The 26,706-nt window shown below is 39.7% G+C and overlaps 1 protein-coding gene across 2 annotated transcripts in view; it reads right to left on the reverse strand.

The window, feature by feature from the left end:
• The window catches only part of IGF2BP3 (insulin like growth factor 2 mRNA binding protein 3), a 115,165-nt gene that overhangs the window by 17,623 nt on the left and 70,836 nt on the right, over nucleotides 1–26,706 (reverse strand). For both annotated transcript variants that reach the window (XM_027639435.1, XM_027639434.1), the window contains 7 exons: nucleotides 26,019–26,070; nucleotides 25,863–25,926; nucleotides 16,873–17,157; nucleotides 14,558–14,692; nucleotides 13,855–13,977; nucleotides 11,327–11,462; nucleotides 9,359–9,490 (listed from right to left, as the gene is read on the reverse strand). In XM_027639435.1, coding sequence (XP_027495236.1) covers nucleotides 9,359–9,490; nucleotides 11,327–11,462; nucleotides 13,855–13,977; nucleotides 14,558–14,692; nucleotides 16,873–17,157; nucleotides 25,863–25,926; nucleotides 26,019–26,070 — 927 coding nt within the window. The remainder of the gene's footprint in view (nucleotides 1–9,358; nucleotides 9,491–11,326; nucleotides 11,463–13,854; nucleotides 13,978–14,557; nucleotides 14,693–16,872; nucleotides 17,158–25,862; nucleotides 25,927–26,018; nucleotides 26,071–26,706) is intronic.

The following is a 26,706-nucleotide window of genomic DNA, read 5'->3' on the forward strand; positions in this document are numbered from 1 at the left end:
AGCCCACAGCTCCCTCAATCAGCATGAGTGTGTGATCCCACCCACTGCAGAGCTCATAAGGGGGCACGTTTGTTATTTATAAAGTTCATTTCAGAATTAATCTCTGTCTTTTTCTGCAAGCCTGCCAATAGTACAAAATTTTTCCAGTCGTGCATTCAAGTGCCTCCATAGACCCCTTGCTCCATCAAACACATGTGGTTGGTAAATCCATGGCAACATTTGGGATAAGGCTATAAATCTTTAAAAATATTGTACCCACTGAAGTAAACACGATTTTTATGCCAGACATCAATGGGAGCAGAATCAGATCTTTGCTAGTTTCTAAGCCTGTTATGTTTCATGTTGCCAATTAATTACCTTAGGATGAGACACTTATTTTAAGTCACAAAGTCACATTAGCCATTTCTAGTCAGAATCAGGTTTTTTAAGTTGTGAGGGAAATAATTTAAAACCATTTTAAGACTGCATTGAGAAGTCTCAGACAACATTTGTCTACCATCTAGCCTAGTGGGCTACTGGTGTGTTTTGGGGTTTTTTAATAATAAAAAAATCCACTTTGTGAAGTAAACATATACAGACAGTAGGTGTCTGCATTAAAAAGCTCTCTTTTGCCATTCTCCCCCTTCCCAACCACCATGATCACCATCACCAAGACAAGGCAGACTTACAGATAACTTAGCCTTCAGAATTACCCTGAGTTTTGTCAGAAAGTGAGGTGTTTTATTCAAACCCTGTACCAGACACAAAGCCAAAATTTAAACCATGTTTTTGCAATGCACTCTGAAGAATTAGTCTGGTCTACAGCTATATTAAATGTTCTTATTTAGTAATAAAGACTTGCAGCAACAGGAAACCAGCATTAAGTCAAGTATCCTTGAAGACATCTAGTAGGATTCAATGCATTAATAAGAAATAAGCTTTAGATAATGGTGAAAGAAATCCTACTGCTTTCATTTCCCAATACTAATGCTATAAATTTAAGCCTCTCTTGGAAACAAGAGGTTCATTAAGGACAAGTTAAAGTCTTAGTAGATAAGTCTAACATGATTCACAGTTTTACAACATCCTTGCAAATACCTTGAGTCACCATCTTGTACATCAGCTGAAGTGGTGCTGCCAGTGTAGATCATCAAACCATAGCCTGAGCTCCCCCACCCTCCAAGATTTTGGGTTTATTTTGACCAGACTGAAGTCCATGCTGCAAGTCTAAAGCTTTCTGCCATATTCACTGCCTAAAAAGCCAGGACAACAATCAGAAGGTAATGGAGTTCTTCACTTCTGACTTCAGTCACGCAAGAGGTAGTAAAACACAACTTAAAAGAAGCAATGCATATTTTTAACTTTGATCTGCATACCCTGAAGCATTGCCCATTTTCCCATGCACAAACTGTACAGCCACCATCCTCCCAGGGTTTCACCTCCACATGAACCCCAGGTTAATGCAAGATGCAGGAGCAACAAGAAGGATTTCCAAGTATGGCAAGAAACTCCCCCATGCCAGCTTCAACATCACACTTGCAGCAACTTCCTAGTGTGGTCAGGAGCTCCACCACCTCCCTCCACTGGGTCTGTGTTCTGGGCTGGGAATCTGCTGTGTTAAGATCAGAGCTGGCTCCCCTTTGCCCTCTAAGTGTTACTGTTGCATTAGGTAAGAAGCGCATGTCACTAGATGAACCAAGAACATGACTCTTTCTGAGACACACAGCCTATGGCAAGGCCATGCAGCTGTATCTCTCTCCTCAGCAATCAGTCCCAGACCCCCAGAAATTGTGTAGGAGTCTTCTGGTTGTCCAGCTGAGCTGGTCCTCTCCTCTTGGTTGAAAACTTAAGCAATTACCCCTGTCTGCATTTCCAGTTTGGGGGCTACTGCATTTAAACACCTGAAATTCAAAGACAGCTTGTTATCGCACAAGCGTCAAGAGTGAGATGCTAGTAAAATCCTTTCACTTAGTACTACTCACTCCACCTCTTGGCTCTTAAATTTAATACTTTTCATCACCATCACCTTCTACCTGGCAAGACATGGGAATCTGCTCAGACTACTAGAAGCCACAGTGGTCACAGGACCACACTTATCAGAAGCGTTTCCAACATGAGAGCCTAGCTAGGAACGAGGGGGTAGAAATCACAGAAGCAGAGAAGGAATGTTTTCTGGCAGGTTGCTTATAAGGCATTTCACAAGCAGGAACTGGTCTGACATATTTCTGAACATGGCATGAACTTTTTGTTTTTGCAAAATCTAACTGGCCACAATGCCAAAAAAAGCAATCTGCCACCTTTTATTCTGAATAGACAGCCAAAAGCAGAAATCAACACAAGGAACAGATTGTGAAACTACGTAAGCAGTAATTTTGCTGGTCATTTACATGCAGCAAAACATAGGTATTTGAAGTTGCAATGCTGTACGACCACCAAAACAAGAAGTGTATGTATAAAAACACTTCCATTTTAAAAATCATAGCTGTAATGCAGGAGCCACATGGGTGCTCCAAGATCACAGAAGCTGCCCAAGAAATCAGTGGCTTTGGAAGACACAGGTAGTCATCAGCTCTGGTTTACAAAGACACTGCTCTCAGATTCCATGACAGCTGCCAGAAAAACAGGTTGTGTAAACATAGATCACTTATTTTTCCATCATGTTGAACTAACAAACAAACAAAAGGTGGAGCCAGATACAACAGAACAAGGACTTGACCTACTTTTGTTTCTGGCCTGAAGGAGCTCAGTACACTCCAGTAACAAAATATTTGGCACCCCGAGGAATTAAATTTCCCATTTAGTTTAACATTCAGAAGGTGCTGAGTCTGGTACTTAGAGCTTGAGAGTCTGAGGTGCTCCAGGGAACACAGATTAAATCTTCCCACAATGAGAATCTAGGAGCACAAAAACAAATTCTTAATTCTCTCGTTCAAAGAAACTACAAATATCTCTATTCAAATCCACAGAGGAAGACATTTTTATTTTAAAAAGTATGGATTAGTAGTTAGCAAGTGATATTATTTGCAGTATGACAACCTCAGACTGTAAAAAGACCTACCATTGACTTGCCAGATCTTTGTACATCATATGGTGACATTTTTGCTTCCCTCACAGGGGGATGGTCCATCTCTAGAGGCAGAATAGTTTGATTGCTTTGGACATGGGTCTCTGCCAACACAGCATGGCAGGAGCAGGAGAGTTTCAAGGCAATGGGAGAACCAACCATTTTTTCCACAGGGCAGAACAACTCCATACTGTTAGGCACCATAGAGTGAACATCTTAGTTGTCAAAAAAATGCATCATTAATGAATTTAAGAAATCAAGCATTGAGAAAGGTCTATTTCAAGGCACTGAGGTTACAGTCTTCAAAAGAAGTCTAATTAGCAGGTAAAATTTTTTGGTCAGACAATGCTGTTGCCTGTAGTGCCCTCCTCAAGATGGTATGTGCTGCAAATGTATGGTTTTAATTTCACTGATATAAAACTATTTTATAAGAACACCAGCAAATCCTTCTTCACTCCCCAAAACCAGATCCTCTTTTGGCTGTAGCATAGTTCCTCACAAAATCATCTACTGCTTAACAAGCTAGCCAAATTAGGGCAAAGCCACTTATGACTACACACATTATAGATGTACAGACATTACTACCTTTGGGTAGGTCAGACGTTACAGTTGCAAGAGCTAATCCTATCAAACCCAGACATCCAAAGGAGCCCAACTCCACCAAGTAAGAGTCAAAGTACCTGGAAACACAGGACAGTTTTTCCTCTTCCTTGTCTCTCTCATCTATGCTCAGGGCATCAAATGAAGGCCCTCAATGAAGCAATTTTTCATTTTAAATTACTTTTCTTTCCTGCCAAAAGCATAATACAGTTATTTCTTCTCTTACTTCTATGCATTATAGAAGATGTCTTCTTTACTATTATAAGAAAATTACTGGAGAATAAAGAAGGAATCTTTCTCTTGACCACAACATCTTCTAAGGAGAAAGTTTTCCATTGGCATGTTCCTCACCTGCAACAAAAAGCTTCAAGAGATGGCAAAAAGAATAAAGGAAAGCAACCTATCAGCTGAGCTGTACGAGAACTTTGTCATTAGAAACAGGTGGTTTCATTTTTTGGTTGTGTTTACTGTAGGAAGCTACCTTTTTTTTTCCTTTCCTTTTTACCCCCTCCCTTCCTACAAGTCTCTACACATATCACATGACCTGAAAATTAACTGTGAAGCTAAAGAAAAGGTTAGAAAGAGTGCTTTTTGAAGACAGAGCTTCAAAAAGTTACAATGGTTATGCAAAGAGACCAGCAGAGAAAGCAGTCCCACTGCGAGTGGAGGAGTGTCTCTTCACCTTAGCTAACTTTCACAGGGCAGAAGTTCAGCTGTCTCTTCCATGACCTTACAGATGCAGGAGAGCAGCTAGTATGAACTTCTCCTGGGGAGAAGAGCTGTCTACTTCTCACCTTACTTTTAGTTTATTTGCCATGCGATAAAGAGAATTAATTCTACTGCCCTGTTTCAGCACATTCAAGGGCAGGATGAGGTCCACATATGGTCTTCTCCCATACTCTTGGAATGCCAAATTTCAGACCCAAAGGCTACAAAAGAAATGCAATTGTATGTAAAATTAAACATGCAGAGTTCCAGTTGTAAAAGGAAGGATGGTGCAACCCACTTAACCCAGTAGTTGGGCCACGTGCATTTAACTGTACACAGCTGAACTTTAAGATAAGGATTTCTTATTTGTTTGGAGCTTTAGAACCTTCAGTGTTGCATGAGAACAAACTTCTATTCTTGAGAGACAAGTATGCGCATATTCTCCCCACAGTTCAGAAGACAGAAGCAACAACTCCATCAAAACAGCTTTGAGCAGTACAACACTACATCTGAAGCAGTTTGGCTGGGATACTTGCGAAAACATTTTTTGTGGCAACATATCTTCTCAAAAAAAAAACCAAGCACAGGGCATATTCACTTTTCTCCTCATACAAGTCCCAATGCTTTGTGCAGGTGCTCAGGTCATGACACTTTGTTATGAATGACAGTGGGCAGACTAATGAAGCTCTTTGCAATTGTGTCAGAACTGCAACACACACGAGCATTGAAGTGCAGAGCTAAGGAGAAAGATTTAAGGGTAAACAGAAAGTGATGGTTTCTCCAGGCCCAAAAGCAGCTGGACAAGACATCAGCTACAAATAGGCACAGAAAAGCTACTGGTCCTTAGTATGGTCACACAAAGGCATACATCAATCAAAAAAACACCACTAGTTTGATCATATCACCAGGATCATAAGAAGTAAATCTGACGGCAAAAAGAATCTTTAACTCCTAGTATTTTTTATTTATCCTACTTCTTCCTCAAACCTCGAAACATTTAAATGATTCCCAATGTTCTGATTTGTCTTTTAGGAGTCCAGAATAATATAAACAGATTTTGGACTTCTGCAAATAGAGAGAGAAAAGTTCAGAAATTGAAACAATATACAATTCCATTGCATTCCTTTTAAATGATGCACAGAACAAGTGCTTTAAAAACAGGGAAACAGAGTTTAGACTCTGCAAATTATACAATTGCAATATCAACAACTGTTGCTAGCAATAGGTAAAAATACCAAAAAAATGGATAGTTAGCCTGCACTAGATGTGGTGCTCAGACAATGTCAGCCACATGCAATAGACATGTGCACACATGCATGTTTGTATCTGTAAACAGAAAAGTACCCAGGACAACTTGTGCTTTCCTGTGTGGACTCTACTGCCAGGACAGAGTAAAGCAACACCAAGATTCTTAGGGAGACAGAAACTGCATCTCATTAGATTAGATGAGACTTTGGTATTATACACCAGTGTGAACCATCATGGAGATGGACACTAGAGAATAAGATATCTCAATCTTTACAGAGAGGGTTATCAGGCATTGGAATGCCCTACCCAGAGAGGTGGTGGATTCACCATCCCTAGAGGTTTTTAAAAAGAGATTGGATGTGGCCCTTAGTGCCATGATATAGTAATTGGAGTTGGATCAGGGGTTGGACTTGATGATCTTGGAGGTCTTTTCCAACCCAATCTATTCTATGATTCTATGATTCTATGATTCTATGAATCACACGGAAATCATTCTTCTGAATGTGACCCCGTCCAAGGAGCTAAATGTGAACCAGTGTTTGACAACATCTCCATCTCCTAAGTTAGTGACACTGGACTGTACCTGAAGCAGCTGGAGAACAGTGTTCATGCTCTTGTCAAATAAGCATTATAGGTTTGCATGAAGAGGGATAGGATGAAGCATCACACACATTAGCATAGCTAAACCCACATTAATACAACTAAACCCAACTACCCAGTTCGAAACTCCTGAACATTCAGTTTTAGGAATAGTTGGCTCCAGCTGTATGTATGGGTGTTCAGACCTGTCACTAAGCTCTGGCACTTTAACAAAATCCTAGATCTGCCTACTGTGTAGGTTTTTCATCTTTACACCCATATAAAAAAACAGCAGCGACAGATACTTGTTTCAATAATTAAGATGACACCTCAGTTTCTTCGGTAACAAGTCCTGCAGAGGGTCATAGCAATACTTTGTCACTAGAAAATAGTACATATAAAGGATCAGCTCCTTATGGAAACTCTGCTGTAAATGCCCAAAGTTCAACCACCTACCTTTTCTGACCCAAGGGAGAGCCACTTGTGAGTCCACCCCCACAAGGTGAAGAAAGGGTCCATACAAAGATATTACAACAAAAGTTTCATAACCTTCAGGCACATCACAGTGGAGTCTCAAGGTTCATTATGTGGCTTGGAAGCACACAAACAGACTTCAATGACATTTGGATGCCAAGAGGCCCCTGATGATGGTGTAGCTGAAATTGCCAAGGAACACACCTTTGCTCAGTCGAACAAGCAGGAGACAGGGAAGAGCCACCCATGTCCAGTCTGGACAAAGCAGCAAAATTCACACTACACAAAAATAAGTGAGACAGCAGCTTGTTATACCTTATACCCTGGGGCCAGCAGTGTTTCTTCAGAAAGGATTTTCAGCTGACTAAAAGGGAAATCCTCAACGTCAGCTAACCAGTGCTCCCAAGCATAAAAGGACATCCACTCAAAACAAGCTAAAGGGACTTAGGTTGCTCAAACACTTTTGCCAGAACAAGGAAATTGTTAGCAAATAGCTCAGAGGTAAATGGACATAAAGTCTCCTTGCGACTTCTTCATTGATGTTTCTTCTAAGACCTTTTTTCCCTGAAGCCTCTTTTAGTCACAGATTTTATTTTATTTAAATCCCTCACGTGCTTTCCTAGATCTCCCTCCATGTTTACCTTTAGCCTTTCAAATTGTTTCCATTTCTCCTTCAAAATACAGCCAGACTTCCCCCCCCGCTTTCTACTTCTGCATGCCCCAATAACCTATTTAATCAGTGTCTGAAAAAATTGTTCTACTAGAGGAAAAAAAAAAAAGGAGAGTAAAACTCGATTACAGAAAATTAATTCACACAAGGTTTAAAAGTCTTCAAAATGGAAGTTCTGTTTTCTGAACAACTGCATTCATTAAAAGAATAGGCTCATACTTTTCCTTGTTTTCTCTCCCCAGAGAGGGACAAGCACTCCAAGGAATCTGAGAGGCTAACTTGCCTCAAGTCCACAGAACCACCTTTTATTTTCCAGATACGGTCACTTGTAAGTACAAAAAGGTGAGATAGTTTCAATTATTCATGTTCAGTCGTTCAAATTGTTAATTTGTTTTCGAAGCCCATCCAGGTTCAGGGCCTGTATTGGTACCACCCCCAACCTCCACAAAAGCTGTCAGTTTATCTATGCAACCTGTGAGTTTCTCTCTTTTTGCATGTTAGTTTGTCACACATCTAGACTGTATGGAATGAAAGCTTTTCAGAGGACTGAGCATGAACAGAAGCAAGAGAGTTCAGACAGTGTGGTCCTTCCAGCTGCAAAGTTTCTACAGTTTTACACAATGACACTTGTTTCTTGATGCCTTTTTCCAGATGTTGCCACTATTCTATGTCCAGAACCCTGGAAATTGCCAGAGATCTTAGCAGGTCAGAAAAGGTGCATCTGGGGGGGGGTAAAGGTGCACTAGCAACAGGGGGACAGACAAGAGTAATCACCAAATTCAGCGTTGTTTAGGTGCATATTTAAAGCAAAAGCAAAAAGAACCACAACAGGGGGAAAAGGTGGGAAAGAAATGAAAATAAACCAAGTGATGAACAGAACTGTGGGCTTACAGTATGCATCTCAAGAATAGCAAAGTAGTTTGTAAATCTGGAGTAAAAAGAAAGGAAAAGCCACACTTTTAATTACCACTACAGAAAGTTATATACTGTTAACAAACCACATCCTTTCTCTTAAGAAAAGAAGAAATAAACTGAGGCAATCCATTATCAGAGATAGCATTTTATATAATACAATGAAGCAGAAACCTGTAGTTTAGTTTAGTCTGCCAATCTAATTGAAGTGCAGAAGGACTGGGAGAGAATTTGTCATAAATAGGGGCTCTACTATTAACAGTAAAATAACTAAGTATAAACATATTTCCATTGTACTCTTCATTGAAGCACTTTTTTCTGATAAAGCCACTATTATACTCAATATAGTTCACAATACCAAAGTTTTTCATTCCCAGAAACAATGCTATGAGTGTGGAATTTTTCCTGTTCCTTGCAGAGACTTTTTCTTGGCTTCTTCCTCTGGGAAAAATATTTAGGCAACAACCACCCTTTAGTGCAATGTAACTTCAGTTATTTGATAAAGTTCAGTGTGTTGTGTTGCGTTTTTATTTTTTTAATTCATGAATAGTCCCAGACTTAGCTCTCTAGATGTCACTGCAGGGCAAAGAAGGGGACAAAGTGAGCCACAGCAGAGTTTGTAAAGCTCTCTCATCCACTTGTTAGAGTTGCTTTGAAAATTCACCTTCCATTGATCTGCTAATAACCATCACCCCCAGAAACAGGGAAGAGATGAAAATTTCCTTCCATATCAACAGGAATAAACTTGCAGACTAGTATTATTAATTGAAAATTTCATCCATTTTTAAATTCTATTTTATATGAGATTTCTTTCTGTAATAATTCAAATTCTCTATAAAATAGGATCTACCACTTTTCTTAGAAACACTATTTTCTGGTTTCACTAAGCATTGCACTAAACGAGCAGTGACCGCCTGCTCCCAACTGCAGCCACATGAAGCGTTTTCAGTGTGCAAGCAGGAAGACAGACAACATTTAGAACAGAACACAGTACCAAAACACTATTCCCAGATTTTTCAGGTAATTTGGCAAAAGATGTAACAATCTGCTCAGTTTTGAACAGCAGCATTGGAGAGATTAGTAATCACCATCCACTAACCATCCAAAATCAGAGCTTCCCTTACCCCAAATGGTGGATATGAAGCAGCAGCAGCAGCAGATGCAACACTCACTGCGGGAGGTGGTATTCCTGAAGAAGAAGGTGGGAACAGACCCAAGGCATTCAGATTTAATCCAGGAATTAAATGTGCTTGAAGCTGCAATGGCAAAAGAGTTATTTAAGATTTACAGTCCTGGTTATTAACTTAAATAAAATCTGAGTTGACATAGGCTATTAACCTTTTGAGATGTTATTTAAAAAAAAATTCATTCCCATTACTCCAAGAACTCTGCTTCAAACCTATTTCCCAGACACATGCACAGACCAATAACATTAAAAACATGTAGTAGGAAAGACATCTGGCAATCGCTCGCTACAATTTAGTAAGCGAAATATATTTCAAACTCTATGGCAAGACACCCAGATAATAGTACAGTTTACCTTCAGAGTGAACAAAATTATCAGAAAAATAATAATTTTGGCCTTATACTAAAAAGACAGTCTTGTGGAAACAAAAATCATGCACAAACCCTGACTTTTCATACTCTGGGGGCATAGATACATGACATACATACATACCCCATCCTCCTTCCCCTATCCTTTCCCTCACACTCCTTGCAAAAGACGAAGTGAGATACCTCCAGCATTTGCTGGGAAAGGATCAGCTGTAAAGTTGCATGTCTGTTGCTTGACCATAGCTGAGAATAGTGGCAGCATCATACGGTAAGGAAAAATCTGTTGTCAGTGATACAAAACTTTTCAGTACCCTTTTCCAGATAATTGCCCAGTAATATGAATACGCTTTAGAAATACCTCAGACAGACACCATCTCAAGCTGTTAAGATAAGTCACCAAAAAATCCCAAAACTTCACCAACTCTAAAACTACCCTAATCATTACAAACTAAACTTAAAATCCATACAGTAACAAAGGTAGTTTTTGGCTTTCCTCATGTTTGCCAAACAGCAACACAGCCTCTAGCTCACCCCATGTTATATGAACAGTCTCTAGCTCACCCTGCTTGTTATATGAAACAAAAATGCACCACAATAAATTACTTCATGTCCTCATGTGTAGCTTATGTCCTGCAATTTGCTTAGCATGGGAGGCAGGGGGGGAAAAGTAGGAAGAATATTCTCTCTAGTCAGTAGGAAAACCAAACACACATTTCTAGAAAATCAGGACTACTGTAAAATGAAAAATATTTCCAATCTAATTCTAGACCATAAGATTTAGATACACATACACAAAAATCTCTTCATAACTTATCATAAGTCTCAATCATTTCTCAATAGGCATTAGTAATACTTTGGCAAACTAATGAGATATGTTGTTTTCATTACATAAGATCCAATCATCTTCAAATAGCTAAATGCCTTTATCATCTATATCAAGAAAAAACTTTTCATAAAGCCTTCTTAAATTAAATAATTGAAAACAGGAGAGATCCTTCTTCCATACATATGAAGAAACTGTGAATCACTACTTCATAAAACGTGCAAGGTAGAGCACACAAACCACAACAGCACAAGCACACCTTCCTTCATGTTTTTGCAACAACAAAAAAAGTGAAATGGTCATTCATTTCCTCAATCTGAATCAAGTTATCAGTTCCCCCCACTCAAAACCAACCAGAAAAGGCCTTCATTAAAATAACACACATGCATAAATAAATAAATAAACACGTGTCCACACCCCCCCAAATTAATAAAAGAGGCAACAGAAGCTGCAACAGGAAAATTCTGATATTAGGAAAAAAAATTCACCATGAGAATAGTGAGACAGGGCACAGATTGCCCAGAGACACTGTGGGCTTTCTATCCATGGAGATGTTCAAGAGGAGACAAATCCCTACACAACCTAGTTTAACTCTGAAGTGGGGCCTATATTGAATAAACCCCCTGCTGGGTCAGGTGACCTCCAGGAGTCCCTCACACCTAAATCTTTCTATGGTTCTAGTTTCAGAAAGAGACCACACCATAAGAAAACTCACATTCATAGCAGCAATGTCATTTTCATAGGACTCCCTGATTTTCTTCATAATTTCTTCCTCAGCCTTGGCACAAGTCTCAATACTGCCTTTAACTGTAATGGTCCTTTCCGGATTATAGAGTGTCAAGTCCTGCAATCTGCAAAGGAAACAGAAGCACAGTTAATTAGCAAACAAAAAGAGGGTAATCCACGTTTATCATTCGAGAGAAGTGACATCCGAGCGTGTCAAGTTTGCTCTCCAAAAAAACCACAGAATCAATTCATAACAGGGCTCAAACATAGAATCTGGAGAAACTCTGTCCTCCTAGGAAACACAACAAACTACCACAGTGAGGTTTGGCATAAGATGGTTGAGACATGCTTAGGTGTTATGCAAAATGGAAACCATCACGCTGTGTAGGAATGCAAGCAACATTCTGTTTCACACTCCACATCAGCCCTACCAACAGAGACTTTAGACAATAGAGGCTTCAGACATTTTAGACATCCCATGAACAGAGCAAAAGAAACCTTCTTTCTGTGAGAACTATAGTGTATTCCTTAAGGATGGAGGGAGAAAATGCCCAACCCTCAGTGAAACTGCAGGAGAGCCTCCAAATACTCAAAATGGGAAAAAGAAAAGCTGTGTGCAAGTCAACATTTGCTGCAAAATGCTAGTAACTCCCCTGGGAAAACAAAAGGGTGACAACATTAAACGAGTGCTTTATTTGGTAACAAATGCTAACCTACTATGGTAAAATGGAATAAACAAACTGGGAAGCCACGGTATATCCATGCACTGAGAAATGGAAAAAGGGGTGAAGACAAAAAGTTCAGAGTAAGGTGCAGGAGTGAGGAAGCCCGTGGTAGAAAGTAGAGAGGAAGCAGAACGCAAGGCTTTGCTTTCTTGCACAACAGGTAGCATAGCAACCTGCATATCTCAACTGAACAGTGGCAAGCACAAAATGCATCCACAAAACAGTCCTTAAGTTTCTAGCGCAAAAGCCTCAAGTTACTGTCTCAGGAAGGAAAGTGATGGAAAACACCCCAAAGAAGAAAGGAAACGCTTTCCCAAACCATCTGCCTTACTTTACATTTATAGACAAGCTTACAAAATAGCCTAAATGAAGAGATCAGGAGAAAGACTAATTAGAGCAAAATCAGTGGGCAAATATGCTCTTACGTATCAATTATATCAGGCAACTTCATGGGGCTATTTCAGGCATAGCATGACAAATACAATCTTGAGACCAAGATTTTAGTGCAAATAAACCATTAACTTACTAAATTAAAAAAATACTCTGTGTTTACAGACAATATGTTATTTGTGTCACCATCAATAAAGACAAGTTGATTTCACAGAATGAAGACCGTTATCCCATTTACCCTGTACACATTTTTTTCCTTTAAGCAACAGCATTAACAGTCTGAGTACTGTTTGAAAACAGAATCTTTATGCCAGCACAATTAAGAGAGCATGCTGGCCTTACATAATCTATTATTGAAGCACAAATTTCATTTGTTTCTCTTCCTTACACTAGTTCCATAAACCCTTACACACCTTTAAGGAGGGCCTCAGGTTCTTTCACCCAAATTTGATTTCTTCTTTTTGAGGAGCCACATTCACCCCAAACTGCCTTGTCCTCATTTGAGTTATTTTCCGCTGTACTTTTTTTGTCTCCTGCATGTATTCACACCTCTTCATCCATCTTCATATGTCTTCCAAACTTTTTCCCTTTCCTACATCCTATAAGCCTTATTCTCACCCTTTCTGGATAAAGCCAAACCCAAGATGCCCTCAAATGCTTGCAAGTTCATGCCAGAGCATTCATTATTCAGAACAAGAGGTTCTCTGCGGATATTACTCCAGGGTAAAACTACTATTGACTGCCAAGCTTCTACAGAGATGTTAATCTAAACAGTGATTTGCAGATTTCCAGTGAAGGTGAAAACTCTTGTCTAATCTCAGCTAAATTTGAACAGGTCTCACAGTTAACTTCACAGACTCATGGACCAAAAGCTACTACTTTGAAGCAGACTAGCCAATGTACCACAGTTTGGCTGCTAGCGGTCAAGAGGGACAGAACTGCTACTAAAAACTCTTTCCAGTATTCATTTGCTTTACTTCCTTCCCTCTAGTCCAAAAATTTAATACATAGCAGTAACTAAAACATCACTAATTTCACTCATTTTTGCACAAAGCTCAGAATTGATCCAGACTTACGGTTTCAAACACTCATCATTACATATGGTATAATACGTTAAAAACAACTGTCACTTAAAATATAGTCTGACACAGGCTCCACATCGCCTATGTTATTTTTAGGCTTGCTCTTGACTGAGTTTGCAATGAAGACTCACTGTTTACATAAAATTTAACTGAGCTTAAGTAACAGTTTAATCCACATGATGGAAAGGCCTCTGAAGGGCTGTTATCTCAGCCTTCAACACACATAATATTTTTCTAAGAACTCTGTACCTGAACGTACTGCAGCAGCATTGCTGCTATTTGAGACATCTCACCAAAACCTTAGGTCACCGAAAACTTACGGAGATATCGTGATTTTAGTATCTGTGTCCTGTTCAATTTTCTTCAGGTTTCTTCCCTCTTTGCCAATAAGTCGGCCAACGAAGTTATTGTGTGCCAGTATCTTAAGGGGAATTTCTTCTGTACTGTAATGGAAGTTATAACCAGTGAGACTTTTGGAGACCAGAGCATAAGTTTTTATGTGTGTAACGGATTAATTTTATTTTCATAGAAACATCCACAACTCCCATTCACTAACACATGTTTACACTAGATGCAGAACAAGTCCAGGTGCAGTGCAGAACTATTACCTAGAGCTTCATTGTAACGTACCTTGAGCTAAAGGTACTGAGTTAAAGCTCAGATTGAGGTAGCAAGAGCTATTGGGAAGAAGGAGGTATGTCTTAAAGCTTTTAGTGAGGGTTCACAACTTGTTAAGCTCACTCTGACTAAAAGCTATCAGTTGCTCAAGAAACTTCTGTATTTGCTCCCATTCACCTCAAAATCACAGGCAGACAATGCCTGAAGCAGCAGATGTGTGCTGGGGCTAATTAAGCAACAGGACTGTCCTGAAAGGTAAAATGTCTTAATTCCTTTACATACTTAGTAATGGATAACGGCAATAAAGATTCACTTGTTAACAGTTTTTAAAGACTACATCTTTAAATGGAGTCAACAAGAATTCAGAATTTTTAATGCTTCCACAGTGAAATGCCTTTTACTCACAATTTAGTATCTTGAGCTTCCTTTTGCATGATCTCCATAATAATTTTACAAGCCGTTGAGCAGCCTTCAGGAGTTGAGTGGATGGTAATTGGTTTCTCAGCAGCACCTGCATTCTCTTTACGATGAATATCAATTCTTGAAAGAAAGAAAAACGCTAACTGTAACCATGTACTCTAAGGTAAGCCTTGTGTATTTTCAACTGTCATAAAACTAATTTATTTTGAGCTAACAGTGACTACATTTAAGTGATTTAATATTGAAACATTTACAACTACTTAAACATATCCTAAACACTAATTCTTATGTGTTATGAAGAGTCTCTCCTATCCTGATTTTACCAGTTAAACTCCATCTTTGTAGATACTGGGATCTCCTTTCCTCAGTAGGGTCCCATCCAGATACACAGGGGAGTTATCAGACAATCTGTAGTAAACCACTGAAGACATATAATCAAGCTTTCCCAACACTCCATCATTAGCCCCACTGCTCAACTAAGAATGACTGTGCAGCTACAGGACAGTCAGGTTTTGTCCCATCTTGTCTTTAATTAGCTCAGCAGCAGAGTTTCCCAGCACTCCTCTGCTAGTAAGTAGCATCATGGTACTCGCATCCATCCTCAAGATTAGTTTCTTATACTTTTTCATCCTGGATTTTGTCCTGACATTACCTTTCCTCTAGCCCCAGCCTCTATTACCCTAAAATAACTAGCCTTCGTCTACATCACGGTTTATGTAGCTCTAGGAATTTAACAAAAATTAATTTTGACCTGCATAAAGATAATGCCTAGGATATTACTGGTCCTCTGCCAATAACTGCAGGTCACATGCTCTTTCCATCTCTGCTTTCTCCTTTTGCCCCTCTTCCCCAGATCATAGTTGTTTCCAAACTGAAACAACAATGCTGCTTTTCAATAAGGCCCTTCATTTTTGCAGTTCTTTCCAGTATTGAAAATTCATTTAGTTTCACAACGAAGCATTTTCCAAGAAGCCCAGGGCAATCCTTGGTAGAAGTGGAAGCATATGAAATTTCTTTTTTTATCCCCAAATCAATGAAAACATCTTTCTTGAAGTTGCATATCTGTAAAGTTAACAACCTGCAATTATTTCTGCTCTATCCACCCTTCTTTTAAGATATAAAAGTTTTCCTTATGCCAATTTTCCAGGATTTTTAGAGTTGGAGAATTAGATGTTTTAGATATCACCTGAAAAACTGGTTACCCATAGGCAATCTACAGCCGAGTCTTGTCAGGACGCCACAAATCTCTTAAACCTGTGCAGTTAAACACACTAAATAGTCTCCTGGGTTACAAAATGCTAACGAGAATTTGGAAGGAGCATCACGATAATCCCAGGTTTGGAGGGTGGGGGAAAGCCTGTTTGTTGGGGGTTGGGGTGTAATTAGAGAGGACTCCTTTATCCTCAGTAACTACTCTCAAAACTGAAGCTGCCACCCCCCCTCATACCCCTCACACACAGCTTATTTCCACATCCTGCCTGCTGTAACTACAGAACTGGGGGATCCTACTACTGCTGAAGACAGCATTTTAAACTCTGCTTTTAGGGGTATCCTGGAAAAGTTCTCGGAATAGGAACCCCACCTCCCTCTTCATCTGTGCTGAGCTCTTCCTTGTGGGTAGGGATTTAACACACACTGGAAACAATCTCCTCCAGCGTCTCTAGACCCCAGTTCTCTAAGCTTCTTAAGTCACTTAGCAGCTTGCTTTTTGCCTCCCGTGCATTTCCTTAATCTGCGTCTTGGTGTGGTCTGCAACTTGATAGCAACAAATGTGTTCTCCAGAAATATAGGGGGGTGAGCTGTAAGGAGTAGTGAGGGTAGATAGGAAGGGGTTTCATTCATTTTTATTTCCCCTCCCACCTCTTGAATTGGCAACATTTACAAATCTTAAGAATGTCCTAAATCAAACTAAAGCTGGAATAAACACCTGAAGACCTGGATATGTCAGCACACTGACTGTATGTCCCACAGACCAACATATAACAGCTCTTTCAGTTTCACTTTTTGTGCCAGAACCATAACAGTACATCTGTAAGCAAAACTCTCCAACAGAGTACTATCCTGCTAGCACTGCCTAGTTTCCCTCCTCTAAGAAGGGAGAAACAAGTCAGTATTTGAACATACATCAAGGACAGAATTTAGTCCTTAAATAAATCTCGCAAAAGACTTCCTGTTCACCGTTACCTTCATTTGCTCTCTGACCACACAGGTTAGTTGTGAAGTTTTACAAATTCCCCTTTGCACGAGCAATGAGAACACAATATGAAAGCTATTTAATACAGTTTTGTAAAATAACTTACTTGGACTGTGTCTGCTTTGTAATGTTTCTGATTGTTGCTCCTTCTTTCCCAATAATGGCTCCTACAAACTGTGTGGGAACCAGCATCCGTAGAGGAACGTCTGACTGTGGTTTCTGCCTTGTGGTTGCGCCAGGTGACCCTTGCCTAGGAGGACCCCTCTGTCCAAATCCACGTCTTCCCTGGGGATGTTGTTGCGGAGGTTGCTGGGCTGCCATTTCATCAGGGATGTATGCAACTTTCAAGGAATAGTTTTCAAGCTGAAACCCGTTCAGTTTTTCTATTGCTCTGTTTATTTGCAAAGGGGAGGAGAGAGGAGATTAAAAAAAAACCACAATCACATGCAGGGCCTTATGAAATGACAACTCATTCAGACACCGACTTTTGCTCTTTATAAACTGCACGGTAAAGCTAAAAACTGGTTCTACAGTGAAAAGCTACATTTTAAATTCTTCAGTCAAGATTTTGATTACACAAAGTCACAATATTAAGAACTACAAGTCAGTTCTTGCTTGCTCTGGGCTTCTGTGCACTTTATAGGTTTTGCTGGTCCAACTCTATCAGCAAAACCTCACAGGAAACAGAGTTTATACACTCAAAAGCATTCTTTTGCCCGATTTAATTTAAATCAATTTCCCAAACAGAATTAAAGTTGCACCAGAGGGAAAACTTTTTAGTTGCTATCACAGCACCTTCATTAGGGTTTTTGCCAGCATAGCTATTTGGCTCTAGTTTTTGCAATAAATGATATAGCTGTGACAGGAAAGAAAATAAAATATGAAAGAAGACAGCACCTAGTTCATTCTCAGCAGGAAAGGAAGCAAATTCGAATGCTTCTCAAAGGCATCTGAAATACCACTTAGCAGATTACAATAGCAAAGTGCAACTTACCAACTACTCGTGTTGTAAGTAAAGTTAATTTTTAAACTAGGAAATTAAAGTCCATACATGTTAAACTCTCCAGAGATGCAAAGGTGTTAGAAGGCATTTAAATGGTGCTTCAATTTCTCTTTTAATTAGACATTACAGAGGGACACTGCCCAAATATACACAGCCCACTCCCACCATGGTGGTCCATCACACTGAATAACCTTTTGATTGCTCAGAATTCCCCCTCTGCTCAGTCCCTCTTCCAAACCAAGGTAGGGACAAGCCAGCCAGCCTGTCTTGCTGGTGGTCTTCTTTTTACAGGGGAAACACAAGTCAACCTAAAAACTTATTCTGTACAACTAAAGATCCAGCCAACAGTAGGAATAACTAAGCTACACACAACACCCTGGTAAACTAGTGACATAAAACCGATACACTTGCCCAAGAAAGACATTTCAAATTTTGCTTCAAAAGGCATTATTATTCACATTATCTGATATATTGATCACCGAAATATGCATTGATTTGGAGTAGTTTAAAAATGCCAGGCTTAATCTTGGACCAATGATTACCAGGAGATTTTCTTTAAAGACAAAATTTAAACTAAAAGCAGTATGGGAAGGAAGGGGTTTTTCTATCTGATATTAAAGAAAAGTTCCAAACAACATATGAGCAAGGCCTGTGACATTTGGAAACTTAACCCAGTTCCTCCATTCACACATCTGCAGGAGCTTACTGCCAGTTTACTGAACACTCAGCCTTTGCAACACTTTTACTCCTGTCTCTACTACAGAGATGAAGCATGGTGCTAGCTAATCATCGCCATTTTCAGTAGCCAGTGAAAAATAGTATTAGTTTCCTGTCCCATTTGATAGCCTGGGTCTCTAGCAGCTGTTGAAGCCAAGCAGCAGCTTCAGAGATAAGTAGTATTTGGGTACTTGCCCTTGTCTCCCTGGAGTTGAAACAGCATCCTCAAAATACTCCAGTCGGACAGTAAAGAGCTTACGTGAAAACAAGTAATTTGTGTCTCTGGAATAGTGTTTAATAAGGGCTGGTAATAAATAAGGCTCAAGGCAATGCCAATGAACAAAGAAAGCAAAATATTGAATAACTGATCACTGCTCATTAAATACTTGTGCTAACCAAATGAAACATAGGTCCTCTGGGAATTGAGCAGGAGAGTAATTACTCCCCTAGCAGAAGAATCCCTTACAGCATATGGCAAATGAGCTGGATTCAAATTTGGTAAGGTTATTTCAGAGCTGACGATTCTCAACTTTTACTCCATGGACTTTGAAGAACATTTTATTACACAATAAAACACATTTACAAAACAGTAAGGGCAGTGAGCAGACTAGTGAAACTGGTGTTTCTCTGGATTTATCTCTCAGTTTTTAGTTTCTGGATAGATTTCCAATGCCTGAGAGGCATTTCACTGAAGTCCCTCTCTATGGACATCCTATGCAGGAAAGGGGTCTGGAACCTTTCCTTTTCATGCAAACATGAACATATTAAGTTCTTGTTGTTTGCAAATATCGGAGACCTTTACTTCTGGGTTGAGTTTTACTGAAATCAACTAAAAAGGTGAATTGCTACCAGGGAGGGAAACAGCACTTCCAGACAGTGCAGTTGCACAAGCCCTGTTTCTTTTGGAGTCAAACCTCAAGATGTTGGAGAGATGAATACCAACAATTTTGCAAATGTGCTGGTAGGCTCCAATTTGACGTCCATCCCAACTCACTGTCTTCCACACTTTGATCTGACAAGTTCAGACACTGCTTCTTTCCCAAAATGCGTCAGTCTTCTCTGGCTTTAAAACATCTTTGACCAGAATCCCAGCATTAATACAAAACCTTACATTAAATCAGTGCACAAGACTTCTCACTGCTCCTCAGAAGTGGTACGGAAAGAAAAGACTAGGTTTTCTGTTTGCAACCAAGCTACATACCTATCATGTTTTCACAACAAACGCTTTATAGCAACAACTAGTGCATATATATGTATGTATATCTATATATACATTTCTATATGCACCATCCTTTTCCTGGAAAGAAGGTTGGAATTTTTCTACTTAATAACAATTTATAAATGGCTAAATGGTTCCATATGACTATAAGTACCTTAAATTCAATGCAAACTGAGAAAAGTTCATTTGCCATTGTGGAAAATCAATTATGTCAGCAGTGAACAATCCCTGGCCACCGAAGTCATATGATGACATGAAAAAGTAACACACTAATTCACCCTGTGAGTCACAGAGTTCTCCATATTTTATATGTTGACTTATTTTATAATGACTTGTTCAAGTGATGAGAAGTCAGAGGAGTCAGTAATTAAATGCTGCTCTCCCAAGCCTTTTGTGGAACTGACATTTCCTGGGTTGGTGGTCCCATATTCTGCACTGATTTGGGCACACACAGTGGAATGCCAAGGTAACTGATTTTCAGTGGATGCACCATATACACAGTTCTGGTGCATTTCTTACACAAGACACAACCCCAGTTTTTGAAAGGTCCCTTTTGGCTGTTAAGCTTGGCCTTCACGTTCCAGAATTTGACAATCTGTACTAGGTTTTTAAAATATTGTCATACATCTTTCTTTAGCTGTTCTGAATTAAATTTTATCAATTTTGTGGCACAAAACTTAGGGTTGGAATTAGGCAATGTGATGACTCAGCAGCCATTCAGCACCATAACAAACTCAATTTTAGAGGCATCTAGGCACTTCTTCAGGGGTTGAGGGGAAAGATGTGGAAGAAAAACCATGAAGAGACACAAGTGACTAAGAACTATCTTCTAGATGGATGCGGAATTCCTGTGAAACAGCATCTAGGACAGCACTTGCTATCAGGAGAGTCATCCCTGCTCCCTGGGAAAGTCTGAGCCTCAGATAAAAGCAAGTGAATGGTTCTTCACAGCACTAGAGCCATCTGTTTAAGTCAAAGCTATCATCACTGCTGTAGTCCACCAAATACACTTTAAATCAAGCTCCTCTTGTGAAGCGCACACTCGCGTTGACTGACCACCTTGGAAACTCAAATCCAAGCCACAACAACACCACCTCTGCCTTCCTACAAAGACTCTGCTCCCCCAAACACATTGGGGGGGAAGGGGGGGGGGGGAAATCTCCTTTCATGACCACAAGTTAATAAAGGCCAAGTAGATTACCTCTGTCAGAGAGCACTGCTGGTACCTACTGAAACAAACCACAAACCCTCTTTTACACAAAGGCTAAAAGCCTTAGTCACTTAATGAGGACAAAGATAGAGAAAAACTCAGTAAACCGCCTCATTAAGAAGTGTCCTCCTGCCCCAAATCATCTTTAAAAATTCATATTTAGTAGAAGTAGAAAACGTTTCTATTTCATATACCAGCAAGACCCAGTACACAGACATCTCTTAGTGTAGTTCGGAATTTTTTAATATAACAAATTCATTAAGAGACTGCAATGACTACTGTCTGTGCACTGATAAGATGTATAGCAGCCTGGCTTATGTTCATGTAACATCTGCTCAGAAGCAAGAGAATACCTATATAAAAATGAAAGCTTTAAACAAACATTTTGTAAATTCATCACCGAAGTTCTTCCCATCTAAGTTACATCTCACTGCTGTCCTCTCGTGAGCTCCCTAACAGAGGCTATTTGCCCAGCCTTCTCCCTTCTGATGCTAGTGGAGGTTAAACATCCTAGAAAACAGTCATGGTGAAAGCACGGAGTCTTTTGCTGGAAATCATTCTTCCACTGATGATGACACTAAGCACTAGATGGAGAACATATTTCACTCCCACACGCAGCTTGTACATACACCACCTCTCTTTTTTCTTCCCTGAACAGATACATTTGCATACAAGAAGATGAATATACATGGCAAATTTTCTTTGACACGATAATTTTTCTTACACTAAATAAAAATAGTTTTCATTAGTACTTCTGAAAACAAAAACAAATTAAAAACAAATCTAAGCTTATAATCATACACTGTTGAATTTTCACTATAATCGTTCCTATGGCAACATTAGCTCTGACCCACAACGGCATGTAGAAGTATTAGTTATGTGAACTCTCATTCATTCATCAAGGATGCATGTGTGCACACACAGGCATGCAGATAGACTTGTCCTTCACTGAAGGGGTAAAAAAAAAAAAAAAAAAATTCTTTGTCAAGTATTCTAATTAAGAGGTGACCACTAGCGGACTTTAAAAATCCCAGGTAGAGCACATACTAGACACCTACACTGGAACATTTTGGGGATCAAAAGAGAAGGTGGTGTAACTTTTGAAGGTAACAGGCATAATTTAGGTGGCAGCATGTCACAAGGACACAGCGTGTCCTGCTGGTTGCAGCCAGAGACTGATACTGGGAGAAGGAGGGGTGTCTTTTGGCAAGCATATCCCAAGTTGCCACAGCACCTGCAGTTGGGTTGTTCAGAATGAATCACAGGCTACAGGTTCTGTCACTCACCCTCTCCTCTCTTCCAAATATTCCACAACCCACCACGACGTTCACAACTGCATTGCCACAGCAGCGTGTACATGCTTTGTAAGGCCCTCTCCAGTTTCTGAAAAGGACAGCTGTAGCATTAAACCTGCATTATATGGGAAAACTGTGGTTTAAACAGGTTTTAAAATGGCTTTTGGTGGTGTCTTTGCAAACACATGCTTCTTCTTCCCAGCACCCCCCATGTTATCCATGCAGGAATGTCCTGGGAAGGTGTCCTGAGGTGTTTCCCATTGGCCTTTGTTAACTCCTTCCTGTGATTGGGTGTTCCTGTGAGCCCCTTGAGACTTCTAATTGGTTACTCTGTGAATCCTCCTAAAACCTATAAATGTAACATCCCCAACAATAAACCCTCTCTTGCCTCCTCTCCACGCCCGGTGTCCTGTGACCTGTCTCCCTGCCAGCCATGGGGCCACGTGCGGAGGGGGAGGGGGGAGCATCTCTCCCCTCCAGGCTCAGGGCCAGAAAAGACCCCTGAGAAACCCCTGGAGTTCCCTTTCCCATCCCTCAAAGCGTCGCAATGGTTCTTCAGATGGAAACGGAACTAGAACTGGGCCGCCCCACGCCGTGAGTGGGGAAAGACAGCAGCAGGGGTGGTTTGTGAGATGGAACAAATTCCTCCTCCTCCCAAGTAGTTGCAGGAGAGGAGGGAAGGGATGTGGTCACACAGATACCCTGGTATTTCCAGCCTTCTCCTTGCTACCCACAGTCCTGGAGAGCAAAGGGTGGTTTTCCAAGGCCCACACATGGCTCTGTGCTTGCTGTACACTCCTCCACAATGCTACCAGGCTCTCCAAAAGTACCTGATTTGCCATGCTGGCTCCCCTGCTCTGGCCATATAGTCGAGGAACAGCATCCTGCTTTTACTGACAAGACAGCCTCCTGCATCTCCAACTAGGAAAGAGTTGTCACTACACAGGTCAAAGACACAGACCTCTGTCCCAACTGGAAGCCACTAACTGTGCCCATCTCAGATTTTGGATGCTGTGTGCTCTAAGACTTCTTTCTCAAAAAGACTGCAGCATTCTTTGATGATTTTAGCTTCCAGGTTAATTTTGGATGCAGCCCTGTGTTGAACATGCTGCAACGGTAGTACCAGCCTAGAGGAAAAAACCTCTGTCACAACAGCTTAGACTGCAAGATAGAAGAACTCTCACTTCCCCAGCTGGGTGGAACCAAAAGGTTTGTTCAAAAGTATCATCCTCCAAGCAATGCATACCACACTTGTTTAGAACTGCTTATCAAAAGTATCTCTAGGTTGTGTTACAGCACTTTCATTGCACAGTACTGCTGGTACACACCAGCAGGCATGGCAATGCCATACAGCTATCCAGAGGGGATGTAGCCAACTCTGCATGTTTTGTCAGCTAACACTCTGTGAGGTTAGTACGTGCACTGCAAAAAGCGCAGAAAAGGTGCATTTAGAACTAGGGACCTACTATATGTGTCAGCACAGAAATCTTCAAGTCATGGTGTTTGATCCAAAACTCATGGCAAAGAGCCTCATTTTCCCTAACCAGTTAAATTTCAAGTTACAAAGCTTGTTAGCAGCTGCTGACTCCTGACAACTCTAAATAGCTTTTGATAAAGTCAGTTCCTGTTACTGCACGTGCTTCATAGGATGACCAGCACTGCCTTTATCAGCTATCGGCACTTGTACACTGCTCCCTCTCCAGTGCCACTGCTGTTCAACACAGCCAGTTCACATCTGGGAAAACCATTTAACTGAAACAGCATCACAGTAACTATGGAAAAGCCATGCACATACAGGTCCTGTAATGACCCTTCACTGCAATTTCTCACAGTTTTTTCCATACCTCAATCTAGCCACTTCTCCTACGGATTTCCACATGGTTGCAAGGTCACCTCCTGAACAGAGACAATCTGAGCTAACATTTTTTTGAACAGAACATGGACTCATCCACTTAGAAACTCGTATGTCCCTATGAAACCACTCACAAATGCAAATCAAGGTTCCTCCGCTTGCCCTACCTATTCAAGGGAACCAAACTGGGTCAATACTCAATCTGTAAACCTTCAGGTCCCATGCAACATTCACACTGGATACCAATTCACCTGCTTCGAACTCAAGATGTTTCCAGTCATTGTCACGTGATTTCTTATGCAAAACAAAATTTTATCTTGGATATTTCCTTCACAGTCTTTGTTTATCCCAGCATTTCCTCAGGATTGCTTTTAAAATTTAGCAAGTACAGTTTGAAAGGGGAGAAACTGCACGTTGCTTTTTCAGGTTCAGAAGGGAGTGCACAAGCCCAGGAATCTACATCACAGACAACAGACAGCTCAAAAAAAAAATATCATGCTTCTTTCCAGGGTATTTTTGGTACTTCCTTCTTACATTTGCAGAGGAGGAACTGGTCCATGTAATACTAATTTGTAATATTTCATGTTGAGTTTCTTCAAAACTAGAAATTCAGCCTTTTTATTAATTACTGGGCAACAGAAGAACCTGAAGAACTTGTTGAACAATTCAGATTGAGAAAAGTTAAAGAGGGAATTCAAGGAAAACATTGTTTCCTTCAGCTCCAGTATACACAGGAGATACCACCAACACAAGTTTCCCATCACATTTGTTTATAATGTACTAACAAGTAACCTAACACTTTGAAAGATTAAATACATGTGTTGCATTCAAGTAACGCACAGCTCATAATTACTTAATTATATGTACAAATATTATTTCATTTGTAATTTTGAATTAATGCATACCATAAGCGCACTCTGCATTTTAACTGCTGGCTTTAGTTAGCCACAAGGTGGCAGAAATTTCAAAGTTAAAATAAAAAGATCATTGTAGGCTTTTCCATGGGTTCGGTTTTGTTTGACCTACTATGACTAGAAAGGGGGAAGTATGCTTATGTCACTAGATTAAAACTTTAAGAACACACAAATCCTTTTTCTGTATGTGGGTAGAAAAGCAAAATTAAACCTATAGCATAATGCATAATATAAATTTTTAAAGAAAAAGTATTTGCAACCACCGATTAAGAAAGTAAAACATTATATTTTAAAATTTTAATATACAGATTAAAAGTTATCAACTTTTGAAGATATAAGCAAGCATAAAATATGTGGTCTGAGTTTCAAAAATATCAAAGAAGTTATTTTAGGTATTCAGATTATACTTTTTTGCATGTTTGAAAGCAGCATTAAGTTTTCTAATCTTAAAAAAAAAAAAAACCAAAAAAAACCTGTCTTCTGGTTAGCAGCTGCATTCTTCTATTTTTTCCCCTGTTATTTTGCTATGATTATCCATTAAGAAACAGACACAAAAGAAGGAACACTGTAAAAGGGTATCACTAAAACATGGCTAAAAATCATTAAACAGTAACTCCTCTGTCACTGGCAAATTACTAACCTTCTGCCCTCGCATTCAAATAAGTTTGCTTGATTTTTCCGTTTCTTGAAATTTAAAATTTATTTTTTATCAAAGTGCAAGAAAAGTTGATGATAAAAATAGTTAATTAAGGTAAAGCACACTAGACTTGGTGCAGGGAAAATAGACTTTCTTAAAAGTCAATGCTTAACTTATTATTAAAGTGATGATGCATATGAACTCCAAAGTGCAAGTCAGATGACAGTAACAACTAAGTAAGATACTTACTGTCTAGCCTGGTCCTTATTGCCGTATGTTACATTTACAACTGCAGTCTCCGTGTCAGTGTTCACTAGAAAGGAAAATGCAATGGAAAGAAGTTAAGTTCAATGTGCACTCACTTCCCACTACAAATTTGAAAGCAACTTGAGAGTAGAGTTGTACCTTGCTCACAGTTCTCCACTGTTCCATACTGAGCTAACAAACTGTCCAGTACCTATAAGAGGCAAAAGAAATGACAGATTTAAATTTCAAAGCACATTAACAAAATAAAAGGCCTGTAAAAACACTAAAATTTGTAAAATAGTTGTACGAGAACATAGATCATTCAAGACAGCCACTCCAACAAGGAAGAAATGCTAACTTCTGGGAAAAAGAAGCATACATTGCTTGTATGCTTTCTCCTAACAGAAAATCTGCATTTGAAACCTCATTAATGTGAAAATACAGAACATAACTCCAAGAAGTCACACTGAACTGTACCTCCCAAACTTTGAAAATAAATCTCCAAGTCACCTGTTCTCAGTGGGCTAAAGCATAAACAGAAAGAATTAAGAGAAGAGCAAATCTGGGGTGAAACTTTCTCCATGAATTCCAAGAACACATATCTAATTTTGTTGCTGTTTGGAGTTGTTGGGTTCTTTCCTCACAACACCCTTAGATCATACATAAAAATGTTGTTTTCTTTCTTAGTGGGGTATTGCCTAAATAGACAAGGTAACCAGAATAACCAGCACACCGAGAGCTGTTTCACAATTATTTTGACAGCTTTCCCATAGACCCATTCCAGAGGAACAACTCATAACAGTATCTTCACTATTATTTTAAAGTCACAACTAATTTTTCCTTCAGC

Source organism: Corapipo altera, unplaced genomic scaffold (assembly GCF_003945725.1).
Source record: "Corapipo altera isolate COAL_440 unplaced genomic scaffold, ASM394572v1 44, whole genome shotgun sequence".
Taxonomy (NCBI): Eukaryota; Metazoa; Chordata; class Aves; order Passeriformes; family Pipridae; genus Corapipo; species Corapipo altera.